Below are 17396 nucleotides of genomic sequence, written 5' to 3'. Positions count from 1 at the left end.
TGACCAAAGTTTTCTGAAAAACTTTATTATGTATTTATTTATGAATTTATTACAAAAACAATATGTTGCTATATAGAGGGTTTGCGCGTGACATCATCATCATACCCGGAAGTTATGCGGGAACGCCTACTGAGTGGCAAAAAAAAAAAAAAAAAAAGAACGTTCTGGCCTTGACAGCCCAGACATCCAAACAGAAAGATCTGATTGCATTAAACAACATTAAAGTTGTGTGATATGTATGATGAACACGGGTGTGATATATATCTTTATCTATATATAAATCTTATTCCAAATCAAGGACCCCTCAATTGATATAAATTTTGCTACAGACCCCCATGTAGGGCTTTGACCTTGTTGGTACTAGTTGATAAGAAAATAATAATAATTCTCCCGTTTTTGTAGGCCTCAAGATCAGCTAGATTAGTTATAGGCTAGTCACCAATGTACACAGTTTTTTTGGCCTAGTTAATAAACTAGGCAAATAGTCAACTAGTAAAACTCACTAGAAGTGAAAGCCCTACCCCCATGTGAACATGTTCAGACTTATTGATGACCCCTGACCCCTGAGCCCTGCTCTTCCTCCGGAGGGCGACTGGAAGAACACACAGCGCTCCAGCGGTCCAAAAGGTGGGCTGCGTAATGATCTGCTCTGGGACTCTCTCTCCACTGAGAGCACCGAGCACAGCCAGACAGAGGCAAAGGGCAGAGGTAAAGGTAGGTAAAGGTGAGGTACCACAGAGAGAGACGGTACACCATGTGAGCTCAGCTGGCCCTAGAGAGACATAGAGCCAGTGCAGTGTAGCGGCCTTTTAAGGCGGTGTTGCCAGATTGGGTGCAGTACTAAGTTCCGTCATTGGTCCGACAACGGCAACCTCAAACCCTAACGGCAAGCACGGAGCAGCGCATGTTCACCAAACTTAACGCATGTTCGCCAACCTTAACGCATTTTCGCCAACCTTAACGCATGTTCGCCAACCTTAACGCATGTTCGCCAACCTTAATCCAGTCGTTTTCCACACGTTGGACAAATGACAAGCGTACGATGCGACACGTTGTGAGCTTGTAGATCTGCTATTTTTCAAAACCTCTTAAAACTGCTTACAAAAAAGGGGAATATTAGGAGGATTTTATTGAAACATTCCAACACCACAAATCTGGTACTGAGACTCCCTGGGGTTAGGGAAAAATATAATTTGGGGGTTCTAGACATGAAAATATTTTAAATAATAATAATTAATAATAATGGAATTCAATTGCCCAAACCACACCAAAGGGTCAAGACGGTTTCAGCCTTAACTCCTTGGAACCATTTGGACCCAAGGAGTTGCATGGTGACCCTTTGGTGTGGTTAGGGCTTTAGACACAAGCCCCCCCCCAAAAAATGCAACCACCAATATTTACAAGAAACTTTACAGAAAAACAAGCCCCAAAGTTGCTTATACTAAGCGGACATGGCAACACATGCTGACTGACTGACTGACTGACTGACTGACTGACTGACTGGGGCACCCGCTATCCCTCTCGTCTGGCAGACAAAGGAGTCCTAATTAAGCCAGGCCCTCCGTGCCCCCACCCCCCCAGGTGTTGATGGCCTACTTGGCTAAATGAGGATTTTAGACTGAAACTCGGGGGAGGACTGCAGAATTATCGTTCCGCTCCGCTGCGGGGTGTCAGGGGGGTGCGAGAGCGAGTGGGGCAGGGGAGGAGGGGGTGTCAAATCAAGCGAGGAGCATTCCGAGGCAGCGTTGATGTGTGACTGCACACCTTATTAGCACATACACAGAATGATGCTGTGTGTGTGTGTGTGTGTGTGTGTGTTTGCCTGCGCAACATTGACATTTGCTGGTGAAAAAACGCTATTTCCGTGCTCAGACGGACCCAGTCAGGGACACGCATTGCTGGGATTCCAGGGACATTGCAATGGACTGCACCACTCAAAAAATAAATTCTACTATAAATGCGCCACGTCTCTGTGTGCGTGCGCGCGTGCCTGCGTGTGTGTGTACAGTTGTAATGCACGCAACTCGAGAACCGTTTGCCCCACCGACTTCATATTCGACACACATCCCACACCCCCGCAGAGAGTGCAGTGCTGGGACTCGAGTCGGTCGAAGCCACGGTTCTCCAGAACCACCACAAAAGGCTCTGCTCAGGCTCTGCCAGTGGACCTAATCAGCCTAAATCCCCTCACATGTGCAATTTCCAGCCTCTGCCTCAGCCAATTGATTGACATGGCAACCCCACACCTGACAATTGATTAGCCTACTTAACCAGTCCACTTTTCACAGTCTGTATCTGCCTGTGTCTGAAGAGGGCAAACTGAGGGCAAACTTCACAGTCAGTCAGTTTGCCCTCTTCACACACACACACACACACACACACACACACACACACACACACACACACACACACACACACACACACACACACACACACACACACACACACACACACACACACACACACACACACACACACACACACACACACACACACACACACACACACACACACACACACACACACACACACACACACACACACACACACACACACACACGCATATACAGAGATCTCCTGCACTGCTATGACAAGTTGACAACAGGTATTATTAGGTTCCAAGTTGCATCGTTCTCAAGTAGGCCGGTAGGCGACTGGCACGTACAGGTCTAGTTAAAATAAATGGGGAAAAAGGACCATTACTGCATCAAAAGTAATGAACAAAGTACACTATACAAACTGGTCAAACATTGACTAAATTGTCATATAATATAAGAAAGAGGCAATCTGTGGAACTGAGTAATGTCTCAAATCCTATTACATGTGCTTGTCTAGGGTGAGGTGTCCCCAGTTCAAATGGGGGAGCATCCTTTGGTCCGACATATCATTGGTTCGAAGGAGCATCGGTCTGACTCGGGATAGGGTTTGGGGTTAGGTTTAGGTGTGCTGCCCCGTGCTCGCGGTTATGGTTAGGGTGAGGGTTTGGGGTTAGGTTTAGGTGTGCTGCCCCGTGCTCGCGGTTATGGTTAGGGTGAGGGTTTGGGGTTAGGTTTAGGTGTGCTGCCCCGTGCTCGCGGTTATGGTTAGGGTGAGGGTTTGGGGTTAGGTTTAGGTGTGCTGCCCCGTGCTCGCGGTTATGGTTAGGGTGAGGGTTTGGGGTTAGGTTTAGGTGTGCTGCCCCGTGCTCGCGGTTATGGTTAGGGTGAGGGTTTGGGGTAGGTAGTCGATCGGACCGATGGTATGTCGGACCAAAGTATAGTACTTCTATACTTCTTCTCCCCTCCCCCAGTCTAAACCAAATATATGCCTTTATTCATGATGATGATGATGATGTCACAGCCCCCCTGTGACAGAGATAGACATATGTTAGGGAACAACGTTTTGCCAGCCACGTTAGTCAACTGAAAAATGAGCAGAGACAGACAGACAGAGCTACAGAGGGAGACAGAGAAAGATAGAAAGGAGAAATGAAAGATAGCAATTAGCAACACATCTCTGTGGAACCTGTGATGAAACAAGCTAATCCATTAAGGCTTTAAAAGCATAAGACTGGGCTTCAGAGAGATGGAGTGCCTGGTGTAATCCACACACATCCATCACTCTCACTGCACACATCCTACAACCAATGATGGAAGCCACAATCTGGAAATACTCTTGTTACAACTTAAGTAAAATTCACAACATTTACTTGAGTAAAAGTACAAAAGTATTGGCATCAAAATGTACTTAAAGTACCAAAAGTAAAAGTAGTAGGACTACTTAGTATACAGAGATTTCAATGTTTTCAATGTATCGCATCATGAGCTTGTAGAATAGATCGTCTATTTTCAAATAGCCAAAATATAGGGTTGAAGTGGTTAATGTATTTGCTTTGTAATAATAAATGAAAATCTACAAAGCAACTAGTAACTGAAGTGTACAAGTACAATATTTGGATCCCAGATGTAGAAGTAAAAGTATTGGCAATTGGAATTACTCAAGTTAAATTCACTAGTACAGTACTTAGGTAATTGTACTTGGTTACTTTACAGCACTGCCAACATCTGTATTGAGGAGCGCACCTCGCCATGGGCGGGCTTTGATGGACTGGGCCGTACAGCAGCATCAACTGACCGCTGTCCAAAAAACCCAGAACCAGAACCAGAACCAAAAAACGTATCAGCTCATAACCTCATATGTCCGAAACTTTTACTTTTACTTTTCAGGATTCAAATTCAACGTAGCAAAAGTAGCAAATCGACAAGCTTGAAATGCGACATAAAGAGCTTGTAAATCTGCTACTGTTGATGCTTGCGTCTTATCAAGTATGGTGTTAATTTACGGAAAAGAAATGTTAGAATATGGAGATAAGAGGTTTCTGCATGAACCTATGCATCGTCCTTATTCTGGACATGTCCTAAAAGGTGGACATTTTGCAACCAACCCCTGTCACACAACGTGTCACATTGCGAGCTAAAGCTGTGAGCTTGTGCATCTGCTATTTCAGAAACATCTTGGAAGTGTTTGAAAAAGTGTGAGAACTACTGATTTAGAAGGCATTTGTAGAATTGGCCTCGGGTCTTGATGGCCCCGAATAGGTGCATGATCTGACAAGCTCACACTGCACGATCAAGTGGTTAATCGATTTTCCGCACCCTTCCCCGGTTACTCTATGAATAGAAAGAGTAATTTGAAAGAATAATCGCTGAAGGAATGGATCGTTGCAGCCATAAAGGTGAGCAAACAGCCTCTCCACTCACACGGAGAATACTTCATTCCCACATCTGATCAATAACACACTATCTGCTTCATTCCGCTGTGCATGTGTGTGTGTGTGTGTGTGTGTGTGTGTGTGGAAGGCGAGGCTCGCTTGCTCTAACCGGCTATTTTTAGCCCGTCTGTGTATGCATCAGTTAGTGAAGGCACATTGCTCAGGGGAGACAACAAAGCACACGCATGCACGCACGCACACACACACACACAGTCACACACACACAAACACACTTTAGCTTCACAGTTTGCGTCTCAGCTGTTGTGTGCAGAGCTGCCAGCTCTCGCTGCGTCCGGCTCCCTGGAGGGAGGCGGACGCAGCGAGCATATCTGCTATACAGCCAACGCAAACAGACCAAAGGACGTTGTGGTATAAGCCTGTGTTTTCCGATGAAGCATCAATAACGTCATCATAATTATTATTGACAGAGGCCAGTAAAAGGAGACTATGGTGTCATGTCAACCAAGCACTAATATAAACAGCACACTAAAACAGACAGCAGGAAAAGAAGACAAAAAAACCCCACAATTCCATCTGCTGAAAGAGAAGAAAATGTTCATGGTCATGTTTAAAGATTGCATGCAATTCAAGATACACAATATGTCTATTAAACCAGTGACTTCTCAAACGTTTTCATGTCAAGGACGCCCAAAATGATATGCATTTATTTGGCTACAGAACCCCCCCACTACAGTTAGTGACGTTATAGGGTTAGTTGTAATGGGGGCCAGTGGGAAGAATGACATGGCATTGGCAGTAGTAGTACCTGTCATGTCATGGGTGGTCTTGCTAGAGCGGCTTGCTGAGAGCCCCCCCGACAACAGCCCAGTTAAGCCCACCGCTAACACCCGACATACTGACCATTGTTTGTACAGTGCGCTCTCTCTATGGGGGGTGTACACGTGTGTGTGTGTGTGTGTGTGTGTGTGTGTGTGTGTGTGTGTTGTACACACAAGCATTGGCACTTGGTGCCAACTTAGCATCAGAGAGAGAGTGAGAGAGAGACAGAGACACAGACAGACAGACAGGCAGACTTCAAGGCTCTTTGTCTCCACCAGGCCGAAGGCATGTGGGGAGAGTATGTTTTGCACTCCGTCCGTCCGTCCGTCCGTCCGTGAACAGCTAATCTCGGCCACCGTTAACCCGGTCGATGCCATATTTTGCACACACACTCCCTGGATGCCAACGATGAACCTCTGCCCCAAACTTTCCAGAACGGCCTGTTATAGCGCCACCAGGAGGCCGCTTTAGCTAATCTCGGCCACCGTTAACCCGGTCGATGCCATATTTTGCACACACACTCCCTGGATGCCAACGATGAACCTCTGCCCCAAACTTTCCAGAACGGCCTGTTATAGCGCCACCAGGAGGCCGCTTTGTGCAAAACAAGTTTTTGCACAGTACACCTACAGATTTTGTCCAAACATCACGCAAATTGGTACACAGTCTCTCTAGAGCCATTCAACGAAACGGGTCTTTCAGATTTATCAGACTCCATCCTGATTGGTTAAGATTGGCTTCCAAAGTTCACAGGAGTGCTCAGTTTCAAACAAAATTCTGCAAATCATGAACACATCGCGTGATTTCCGTGAAATTGTGCACCCACATTCCCACTAGGCCGAGGACGAAATGCCACATGAACAATTTCAACTCAGCCTCAAGGTGGCGCTATAACTGGCCGAAAAGTGTTTTTACCTCTAACTGCACGGATCTGTGGATAACCTGGTGGAGACCTGTGCCCGGAAGGGCACTTTTTCTAGTTGACTTTAAAACAATGACGCTCTGCTAGGGTCACCCAGCACCTGAAGTCCAGTAAAATGTCTCTCATTGGGCATATATTGTATATATTGTCATATGTTGGGTGGGTAAATGCCTGTGTCAAATAGTATGTGGCAGTTCATTGTCTCCACCAGGCCGAAGGCATGTGGGGAGAGTATGTTTTGCACTCCGTCCGTCCGCGTGTGTGTGTGTCCGTGTGTCCGTGAACAGCTAATCTCGGCCACCGTTAACCCGGTCGATGCCATATTTTGCACACACACTCCCTGGATGCCAACCATGAACCTCTGCCCTAAACTTTCCAGAACGGCCTGTTATAGCGCCACCAGGAGGCCGCTTTGTGCAAAACAAGTTTTTCTATGCCATATTTTGCACACACACTCCCTGGATGCCAACCATGAACCTCTGCCCCAAACTTTCCAGAACGGCCTGTTATAGCGCCACCAGGAGGCCGCTTTGTGCAAAACAAGTTTTTGCACAGTACACCTACAGATTTTGTCCAAACATCACGCAAATTGGTACACAGTCTCTCTAGAGCCATTCAACGAAACGGGTCTTTCAGATTTATCAGACTCCATCCTGATTGGTTAAGATTGGCTTCCAAAGTTCACAGGAGTGCTCAGTTTCAAACAAAATGCTGCAAATCATGAACACATCGCGTGATTTCCCTGAAATTGTGCACCCACATTCCCACCACCCTGGGCAAGACCTAAGCTGAAAAGACTATCAGCGGATGTTGCGGGATTTTAGCGGAAGTGAAATCGTTGATGCTTTACAAATCAGTTTACATTCTCCGCGAATGAAACAAGTGTTGTGATTGGTCTGGAAAATATCGTATCCGGGGGAAATACATTTGACCGCTGTTCCGGAGGATACAACCGCCGATAGCTTCTCTGCCTTAGGTTGTGACCAGGCTTTTCTTTTCGCAGATAAGTAAGCCTGGGACCGAGGCTACATTCCCACTAGGCCGAGGACGAAATGCCACATGAACAATTTCAACTCAGCCTCAAGGTGGCGCTATAACTGGCCAAAAAGTGTTTTTACCTCTAACTGCACGGATCTGTGGATAACCTGGTGGAGACCTGTGCCCGGAAGGGCACTTTTTCTAGTTTTGTCTGTAGTGATACAGACAAAATGAACTGCCACATACTATTTGACACAGGCATTTACCCACCCAACATATGACACACATGCTTTAGCTTCTCCGACTGCTTTAGTTTCCACAGGTTTCTTCAGAGTTCATGCTGGAAACCTGCTGAGGTTTATTTTCCAGAAGCTGGAGATTTAATAGTCGGTCAACCCCCCCTACCCTCCCACCAACTTACTGCTAGCTTTTCCACAAGCACTGGTGGGGTTCCATCCACCTCTCACCACGTGAGTGTCACTAAGGTCTGCATTTTCAAACCAATGGCCTACTTTCTCCACAGTCCCGAGGAATCTCGGCCACAGAATAAGGGGTGGTACTTTGTTCATATGCAAGATGGGTTTTAATGAGCTTTTATAGAGTGCATTCGCAAGGATAAGGCGAGTACAAGTGAGTGGCAAAGTATGTTTTATGTTGTTTAATACAATCAGATTGATTCAGATAGGACTTTTCTGTTTGGACTTTTCTTTTCTGCTGTCAAGGCCAGAAAGTATTATTTGTTTTTACCACTTTCTTTTTGCCTTAACTTCTGGGTATGATGATGATGTCATGCATACACGCCTCACCAATACTTAAAGCTGCAACCTGTACGTTTCGGCCATTATTTTTGCCGGTGCCTTACTCCCCAAACTTCTTTGCCTTTTTTATGTATTTTGAAAATAATATAATAGTTCAAATAGCTGATCTACAAGATCCAAAACAAAGTTAGGGATTAGGGGTAAGGCACCGACGAAAATATGGCCCTTCATGCCCATGTCCTACATGGGATTCAAACTCTGGGGGACCAAATTCCCATGCAAAAACATGACAGACCACTGTATGATGCAAATTTGATGTTTTAATAACTACAAACAGCTTTTACAACTTTTTGTTTAGGCAAATGAACAAACGATTGTCTCAAAAGTCAAAACCTTGCAGACTACTCACTGTAACATGTTTCGAGTACAATAACTCTCCCTCGGGCAGCAGTGATCCAATGTGTGGATGAACTGTCTTTGCTAATATATAATAGAATATATATACAATAATTAAATATCCTCTTTTGTGATTTAGTGTGGCTTTTTTTCTCAGCACGGCTGGAAAAGAGAGGTTTTGTTTTCAGCGAATAAAATAAAGGTTGATTAAATATGAATCAATCAAGCATTATACGCATGAGTCCAAACGCAGGGGGCCTCTGTCCCCTAAGGAGTGACACCATCTAACATGTCGATGCGTCCCAGCTGTGTCCCCTCTCTCCAGTGCATGTCACATGACTGGCCCACTTCCCTGTACCCCCATAGAGAGGTGACCTTGGGTTTATCTGTGCCGCGTTACATTCTGACAGGATGCTACAGCCAATAGGTGTAGTGACTTTATAGGGCTTTATAGAAACTAGGGATGTTAATAGTTAATCGATTAATCAATGGTTAAACGGCCACTTCACCCCTTTTGCAACCAGATTCTATTTTAACCCATTCTGACCGGGCACCCATTTTGGTGTTGGCATCATGTTATGCTTTAGCTATTTAAAAATAGCAGATCTACAAGCTCATATCGCGCCACCGAGTGGCGCGATACGAGCTTGTAGGTCTGCTAAAAAATTTTAAATCGAAGAGCGACTGACATTTTTAGAATCTGATCTCAGGTCAGAATGGGTTCATCAGACCAGTGTGTGTCCGGCGGAAACCTCGTATGAATCTGATCTCAGGTCAGAATGGGTTAATGTAAAGTTTGAGAGACAAGAAACACTTTCCTGGAGTTTGTGTGTGTGATATGTGTAGTACCGGTATTTCAAAGCGCCAGGTAATGTCATGGACACTGGTCTCACTTCCTTCCTAGGCCTACATGTTGTCTCAGTAAAGGGCGTGAGCACACCTAAGCTGCACAAAACGTGTCCTCCAGGTGTCTCTTCCAGGTTTTTAGAACAGCTGGTGGATGGAAATGACGCTGAACCTGAAACGCTTCGCTTTGCCGACACTGCAAGTGCACAAATATTAGTATTTTTCTGCTAAAATGGGACAAAATACAATGTTTGGGAGCATATAAAACATGAATTCAAGCTCGCACTAAGAATAATCATCCTCCGGGCGATCGACCACCACCTAGAGCCCTCGCTAGACTACAGATATGGAGGCTATCACTCCCGTGCCGGGCGGATGTGGCTCTTCTCTGCTTATTTTGCGCATTTCTCTGGCACTGCCCTCAGGATCCCCACCTATGGTAACGGGAGGGAATGTGTTTTTAAGGAATATAATATGTATTTTGTATTCTTTCTGTATATCAGCGAAATGTAGATTTTCATGTTAGACATTGAGGGAAATTAAGATTCACATTTTTTTGTCAACATTTTTTTTAAACATAGCTTATCAACTAACCGGTTAATCGATAGCTAAGGTTATCATTCATCAATTAATAATTGATAATTGACATCCCTAATAGAAATGTTTTATTCCACTGCTTTTACTTTACGTGTGAGAGGGCAAAACCATTGACATTGGTACATTGGTGCATAAACCCTCTCCAATATGACTCATTCATAGTCACATTGCTAGCGAGCGAGCAACCTTGGCTGCAACAATGGTTAAGTGCTTGTGACGATCAGGTCCAATATTTAGTTCAGTGCTCATGGGGGGCTAAAAAATAGTCCTTCAGAAGCTGTGTTCACGTTCACTCTTCCGTTGAAAATAATAAATAATAGAATCCAACCTGCTTCCGGTCTCCTAAGAAGGTAGCTGCACCGACTTCACTGTGCCATTTTTCCAAATGTGTAAATCCAACCTGAATATGGGCGCTAGCCCCTCCTACAGTATGTCCAGCTTTGAGGGTTTGTCAATGAAAGCCATTGACAATGAATGGTCAGCTTTGAGTGTTTGTGTAAACACAAAGATTGCGTAAACACAGGAAAAGTAAAAAAAGTGAGGACGCAAATTTTGATTGGCCGGAATAAGATGATGTACAATGATAAGAGTGCCCCTCACTTCACATGGGTGTGATTTTTCTGATTGTAAACACATCTGTAAAAATCTATTTTCAACCATAAAACTATTATTCTCCTACTACACACACACCCACACCTTTCCCTTTCATTTCCTCTGCCTCGGGGTAATGCGGGCGGAATCCAGCCCAGCCAAGTGATTAATTCAGCCAAACCAATCGGAATCTGGCATCATGCTCTCTCTCTCTCTCTCCCTCTCGCTCCTCAGTATGTTAGCTGTTTGTGCGTCGGCTACTAAGAAGCGAGCGTGGTGGGGCGGTAATCTCATTCCAGACCGCTCCTCTCACTTTCATTTTCTTGTTACATTTTCTCCAGACAGGAAGAGAGTTATCTCCCAATGAAAATGTCTCTCTCTCTCCCTCAAAAGGAATTCTCAAAAGTCTGCAGAGGTTGAGTGCTAGGGGGTGAGGTGGAGTCTGAAGAGGTGAGTGCTAAGAGGTGAGGTAGAGTCTGAAGAGGTGAGTGCTAGGGGGTTAGGAGGAGGCTGAATATGTGAGTGGCTGCTAGAAGGGAGAGGTGGAGTCAATATTCAGACTACAGCCGTTGAGTGTTCAGCTTTTATCCTTGCATCTTCAGGAAAACCGGCCCGCACAATAACATCTTAAGCGATACATTATTGGTCCATTTGTACACTCTAGGAGTTAATTTTACTATGGGAGGCTGCAATGTGCAATCGTGTGTGTGTGTGTGTGTGTGTGTGTGTGTCATTCTCCCACCCACCCACAATCTGACAGCGGGAGGCCACCTCCCTAGCCTGGTTAATAAACCAGACTAATATCGCACGGATATTAGTCTGGGGAGGCTCAGCTTGGATTTCATTTTCAGGGAAACATTTTCTCTTTGACGCAATTGGTCAGAGCTACTGTCAGTCAAAGGTCTCAAGCATTGAACGTCACTGTACCAAAGCCCGCCCATATTGCATACCGTGTCCCTATTGGAGGCCACATTCTCTGGAGTAGGAAATGGGCGTAAAATTGAGCCTCTCCAGACCGAAATCCGCCGGTAGGCAATTTTCTTTTTGCCAACGGCTGATTCGGTCTGGTTTATTAACCAGGCTACCACCTCCCCACACGGCTGCCTTCCACAGAGAGATAATAATGACCATGGAGAGAATAGATGAAAAGAGTGACAGCACTTACATGGCCCTGGGACAGAAAACGGGGAAGGACACATCAATATCTTTTATTTCCTACCCAGAATTCAAACATGCATCAGAGACATCATTTCTACCACTCACCCCAAGTGGTGATACCCATATCGTACTTATGAGCTTGAGGCAGCACGACTTGTGAACCACTGGGGGTTCTCAAAGTGGGGGTCGTTGGGGGGAAACTGCCATTGGATTGTGGTTGCATGTAGTTGCAAGCAACCACAGTGCCAGCCCGCCGTACATGCGAACTACGTGACCGCCTAGGACCCCGGGAGTTGCTAGAGGTCCCCCCGAACATGTCCTCAAAGTCATGCATCCAACAAGCTATGAACTGAGCAGATTGGACTTTCCGTTCCAGAGATAATGGCCAAAACATCTTGAAAACGGCCACTTTCGCCGATTTAATTTAACTTTAATAACACAGGCTAGGAAGGTCGGACAGCAACAAACTAGATAACCGAGTAAAGTTGCATCCTATTGCAAAGTTGGATCTTTTTGGGAGCAATGCAACCAATGCAACCCTTTTGGTCGAGTTATTTATTTTTATTTTTTTAAACAAAAGAAAATAAAGCCTATATATATCCTGTCACGAAGGACATGAAGGCCAACATCAAAGGGTTTATTTAGCAAGTGGTGATATGGGAGAATGAGTCATCAAGTTCCCCTCAGCTTAACGTCACATTCACTCACTGTACAAAGGTAAAGATTATGAGATAGCAAATGTTTTTGAGACTGGAGCAGTGTGCACTCAAATTGCTCAGACCGGGAAGGGTTGCAAAGTGAAGACAAAAGTACATAATGACCAGTGATGGAAAAGGTATTCACAATCTTTACGTAAGTAAAAGTATCAATACTGCAATGTTAATACTCTGTTACAAATAAAAGTCCGGAATTCAAAATTGACTTGAGTACTTTCTACTTTTGGTACTTTCATACGAATACTTTTGTACTCATTATGTGTAGAATGTCCCATTTCACAAGTTTTCAAATACAATGTTGCCTATACAAATCTTTTGAAAATAGCAGTTCACAATGTGTTGCATCGCGATAGATTGTGAGCTTGTAGATCGTCTATTTTCAAATGGTAGAAATGTATATAGGGCTGAAGTGGTTAATGCTTTGTAATAATAATAGAAATCTAAAAAGTACTAGTAACTAAAGTTGTCAAATAACTGTAGTGGAGCAAAAACATTTGCCTCTGAGATGTAGTGGAGTAGAAGTATTATTGGAAATACTTAAGTAAAGTACAAATACCTCAAAGTTGTACATGTACCTAGTTACTTTCCACCACTAAAAATTACGTGGGAAGTTGGTGTGGAGAACGAAGAAGGGAAAAAAGGGACCGCTATTCCTCCCGCTTGCTGTGGTCAACAAATTCCCCCACAATACTGTGTTATCTTATCTCCCACAGCTGCAACAGAGTATGCGTGGTTCCATTTGGAACTTGGAAGCCTTCGAAAACATGCACAATTCTTTTCAGATCTCACACGGAGGTCTCCTTATCAAACTCAAACGTGTACCTAACCACATAGCAAAATCCTGATTGTAAATGTAACCCACTCTCAGAGTTCAAACTAACACGTTGACATTTTTTTCCAACAGTTTTTGGAGGACTGTCAAGCCGAAAACATGATTGTAGGAACTCTTGAAAACTTTAGTTGAGAGAGAGAGAGAGAGAGTGAGAGAGAGAAACAGACAGACAGAGAGTCAGAGACCGTTATTTGATTCAACAGCACAGCATCCCTACTCCAGAGATCACCTACTACTAATATCCATATCCAGGTGGACGAAACCATGTTATTTTTGCTCTGACATAGAATTCCAAATCGAGTTGACGCCCCAGGTTTCCGAGGGGAATAGTTTTGGGGAACACACTCAATCAATAGGCTATAGTACAGCAAACAAGTTCATCCCAGTCTGACGGCAGCTTAGACATGACAACCATAGTTTGAGACCAAGAATAGCTTGAGAACATTGGATTTAATAAAAAATGCAAAGTGTGAATATTAAATTTGATATTGACATGCAGGCTCTGCTATACATTAGTTCCTCAGCACATTAGCAGAGAACAATGTAAGAGCAGAGATTTAACCAGAACAAGCTTGTCATGGCAGCATCATCCACACATACACAGACACTCACCCCTGGCAGACAGTTTCTTGGTGTTGATGACTTTGGCAGCGTACTCATGGCTGGTGGAGATTTTCATACAGCGCTTCACCACTGAGAATGCACCCCTGTGGGACAAGTACTTATTTGAGATAATCATAAAAAGCAAAACAAATACAATTTCTATTCATAATGTTCCAATGTTCATACGACAGAAACACAATTAATTTGTGCATTATGTTCAAATTCGAAACAGGTGGTACGTTCAGCATCTTCCGACGAGCGCATAATCACGGCAGGAAATTTCTTAGAATAAAGTAGCTAGAAAGAAAGCTCATGTCTACGATGGACTTTTATGAAACAAACGCTTTGCAGATTGAAAGAGGATAATTCAAGCTTCCCCTATAGCTGCAATGTTGGTGAGTTTAACGTCATTTAATACAAGAAGAGCAGACATTTCTATTTGGATCAATGGGCTGTCAATGGAGGGTATATTGCAATTCTAGATTCAACCCATTATTAAAAATCACACACGTGTGAAGTGAGGTGCGCTCTTATCATCGTACATCATCATGAATCATCTCATACTGGCCTCAACCTGTTGCCTGTGATTGGTTAGCTGATTTGCTCGTTTACATATTTACATTTTCAAAGTCAATGGCGTTTAATGTTGTGATGTTTAATTTATGTCACATTTAGCGGACATTTGACCTGAATTACCCTTTCATTGTCAATGGCAAATCTTGAGACGTGTGGGGAGTCGGGACAAGATTTAGCGGACATTTGACCTGAATTACCCTTTCATTGTCAATGGCAAATCTTGAGACATGTGGGGACAAAAGCTGTTTATCAACAAAAAAAATCACACTTGTGTGAAGTGAGGGGTGCTCTTATCATCATACATCACATTTCGTGCTCAGCCAATCAAATCAACACAAATGTAATTCCGGCCAATCACATTTCCGTCTTCATTTTCATCCTCAATGGGTACATCAAGACATAAGCGTCAAGAAAGCCCCTAGTTCAGGTCTCTCTTCCGGGCTTTTAGACAGCTAGTGGAGGGAAAGGCTTCAACTTGTAATTTCCACCAACCAGCTGTCTAAAAAGTAAAAACCCTCTTGATGCTTATGTCTGGGAACAAGCAATACTTTGCTCAGCCAATCAAATCGCTATGGGGTGATCAGCCAATCATCAGCGAATGTTTGTGTTTACACAAACCCTCAAAAATCTAGTGTTGCAAATTGTGGATAATATTTGGTTACAATTCAATTCCCAATTAGGCTGAAGAAACTATAGAAGTAGCCTAGTGAAACTAGCAGATCTATACAAGCTCGCACCGCAGCTATTTTAACTGGATTGTGTCCTATAGGCAAACATCTATTTCTGTTTTGTGGTCTTGAGCTAAAAGGTTTGGGGACCAGTGACCACTGATCTAGATTCTAGAAGACCATCATTCCTAATGTATAATTTCCAACACACACACACACACACACACACACACACACACACACACACACACACACACACACACACACACACACACACACACACACACACACACACACACACACACACACACACACACACACACACACACACACACACACACACACACACACACACACACACACACAGCACTGTGGAATGTCAACTATCCTCCCTAAGGTTGGCTCTAGTCAGAGTGGAAAGGGTTGCAAAACAACTCGAATATTCCGCTCTATGCTACACTGCTGTGCTGACCTTCTGTGTCAATGTTCCACATTAAGTAGTAGGGCTATGGACCAGAGCTACACATTAATTCAAATGTAAGAGCAAGGCTGCTGCTTTTTGCTGCAGGTTTAATGTTTGTTTTTAGTTCAATGTCATCTTATCCCTAACACAAACATTAAATGCCATTAACGATAAAGATAATTTAATGTTTGTTTTGTCAACGTTTGTTTTACATCACTATTACATCACCTAATCAACATGAGTTAGACTTTAATATTAGCGCCCCTCACTTCACACTGGTGTGATTTTTTTATTTAACATAGGCTACAGTACAAATCCATGATCTGTTGAAAGAAAGGTGCGGTCATGAATGTCACCCATCCAAATGAAAACACCAGGGTGAAAATGATCATTTAAAGAAAAAAATCAATTAAAAAAATCAATTAAAAAATGACAAGAAATTGTCAAAAGTAGCCAGTGGAAATAGCAGATCTCCAAGCTTAGCCTACAAGGGGTTTGCATAAGATTGTCCTCATTTATGAAATAGCATTTTAAGTGGGGAAACAAGGTTCCCGCGGTTTGGGTTGTTTTGAAAAATGAAAATAATGATCACCCTCAAATTTGACATGGCGAAAACACATTGGTGCTGCTTGAACATTATAACTACACAACCTCACGGGAATTAGCCCGTAACAATACGAATAAGTCCATTGGCAATGATTGACTCCCACATTGAACACTTACTTGCCCAGCTCCTCGTACAGCTGGTATTCATCGGTGAACCTGGTGCAGGTAGTAGTAGCCATGCTGAAGGTGACAGAGGAGAGACTGACTGGAAAAAACCTTTTAGCTGTTTACTCTCCAGACTGACTCCAACACGCAGATCCTGTCCCTCAAAGTGGCACTTGTAGCCGCAGAGGGGGGAAAAGAAAAGCAGAGCCAAAGATCAATAATCACAGCTGATTGTTCATAAATTCGGTCGGTGACTGCTCGTTTGTTCCCGTAGCTCTCCGTCTCGGACAGGACACTCCCCACCACGTACAGAAGAAGAAACCCTTCTCTTGCTGCTGGAGTTGACGGCTTGTCAGGGACGTCGCGACCTGCTGCAGTATGTTATGTGTTTGTGAGTGAGTGTGCCAGCGTGCGTGCGTGTGTGTGGAACTGGAAATCACTTGGTTTGGGTGCGATACTTTGTTTCCACTATCTAGCGCTTCCTGGTTGGAATATGACCTGCACAACAGTGACCCCTAGCGGCAGGTTACGAGTAACGACGCAACAGAGCTCCGTTATTTTATCAACTTTTTTTATATAGGCCTACAGAAATTTCAAGGACGCCCAAAGACCCCCACGTGCAGTGTGTGTGTTATGATTTGTTTTTCTCGACACTGTTAATTCAGAGTTCATTTAACATTGAGAGAGTACAAATGTATACATAATGTGTTGTAACTTGTTTCATCTTTGTTTACCTGGTGTTGGTTGAACCTGGAGAGCTGAAGAGTAACAATATCAAATATGAGCGTGACGGTCACAGAGTACACATGGGGGGTATTAGGAGAGGGGGGGGGGTGGGGGAATTTGAGAGCCACTGCTTTGGGGGGGGGGGGGATTGATTGAAATATTTAACAGTTTGTAGAATTACAGTACATTTCAAGCACAAACTCAATACAAAGACTTAACTGTGAGTGGACGACCCAATTAAGCATTACACTTGTTTAGAACAGGACAATCACAAATTGGACAATCTACTCAAACAAGGTAAACCATGACCCATGATTTAGACTAA

At 43.9% G+C, this 17396-nt stretch overlaps 1 protein-coding gene across 5 annotated transcripts in view; it reads right to left on the bottom strand.

Moving 5' to 3' along the window:
• camk2d1 (calcium/calmodulin-dependent protein kinase (CaM kinase) II delta 1) overlaps positions 1-16765 on the bottom strand; it is a 100193-nt gene extending 83428 nt beyond the window's left edge. For all 5 annotated transcript variants that reach the window (XM_083789637.1, XM_083789640.1, XM_083789639.1 and 2 more), the window contains exons 1-2: positions 16358-16765; positions 13937-14031 (exon numbers count right to left, since the gene is read on the bottom strand). In XM_083789637.1, the coding sequence (XP_083645763.1) occupies positions 13937-14031; positions 16358-16419 (157 nt within the window). In that variant the 5' untranslated portion in view covers positions 16420-16765. The remainder of the gene's footprint in view (positions 1-13936; positions 14032-16357) is intronic.
• Positions 16766-17396: the final 631 nt, after the last annotated feature.

Source organism: Protomyctophum parallelum, assembly GCF_964188405.1.
Source record: "Protomyctophum parallelum genome assembly, chromosome: 18".
NCBI classification, from domain to species: Eukaryota; Metazoa; Chordata; class Actinopteri; order Myctophiformes; family Myctophidae; genus Protomyctophum; species Protomyctophum parallelum.
The sequence above is the reverse complement of the archived record's forward strand: the minus strand, read 5'-3'. Positions and strand labels throughout refer to the sequence as shown.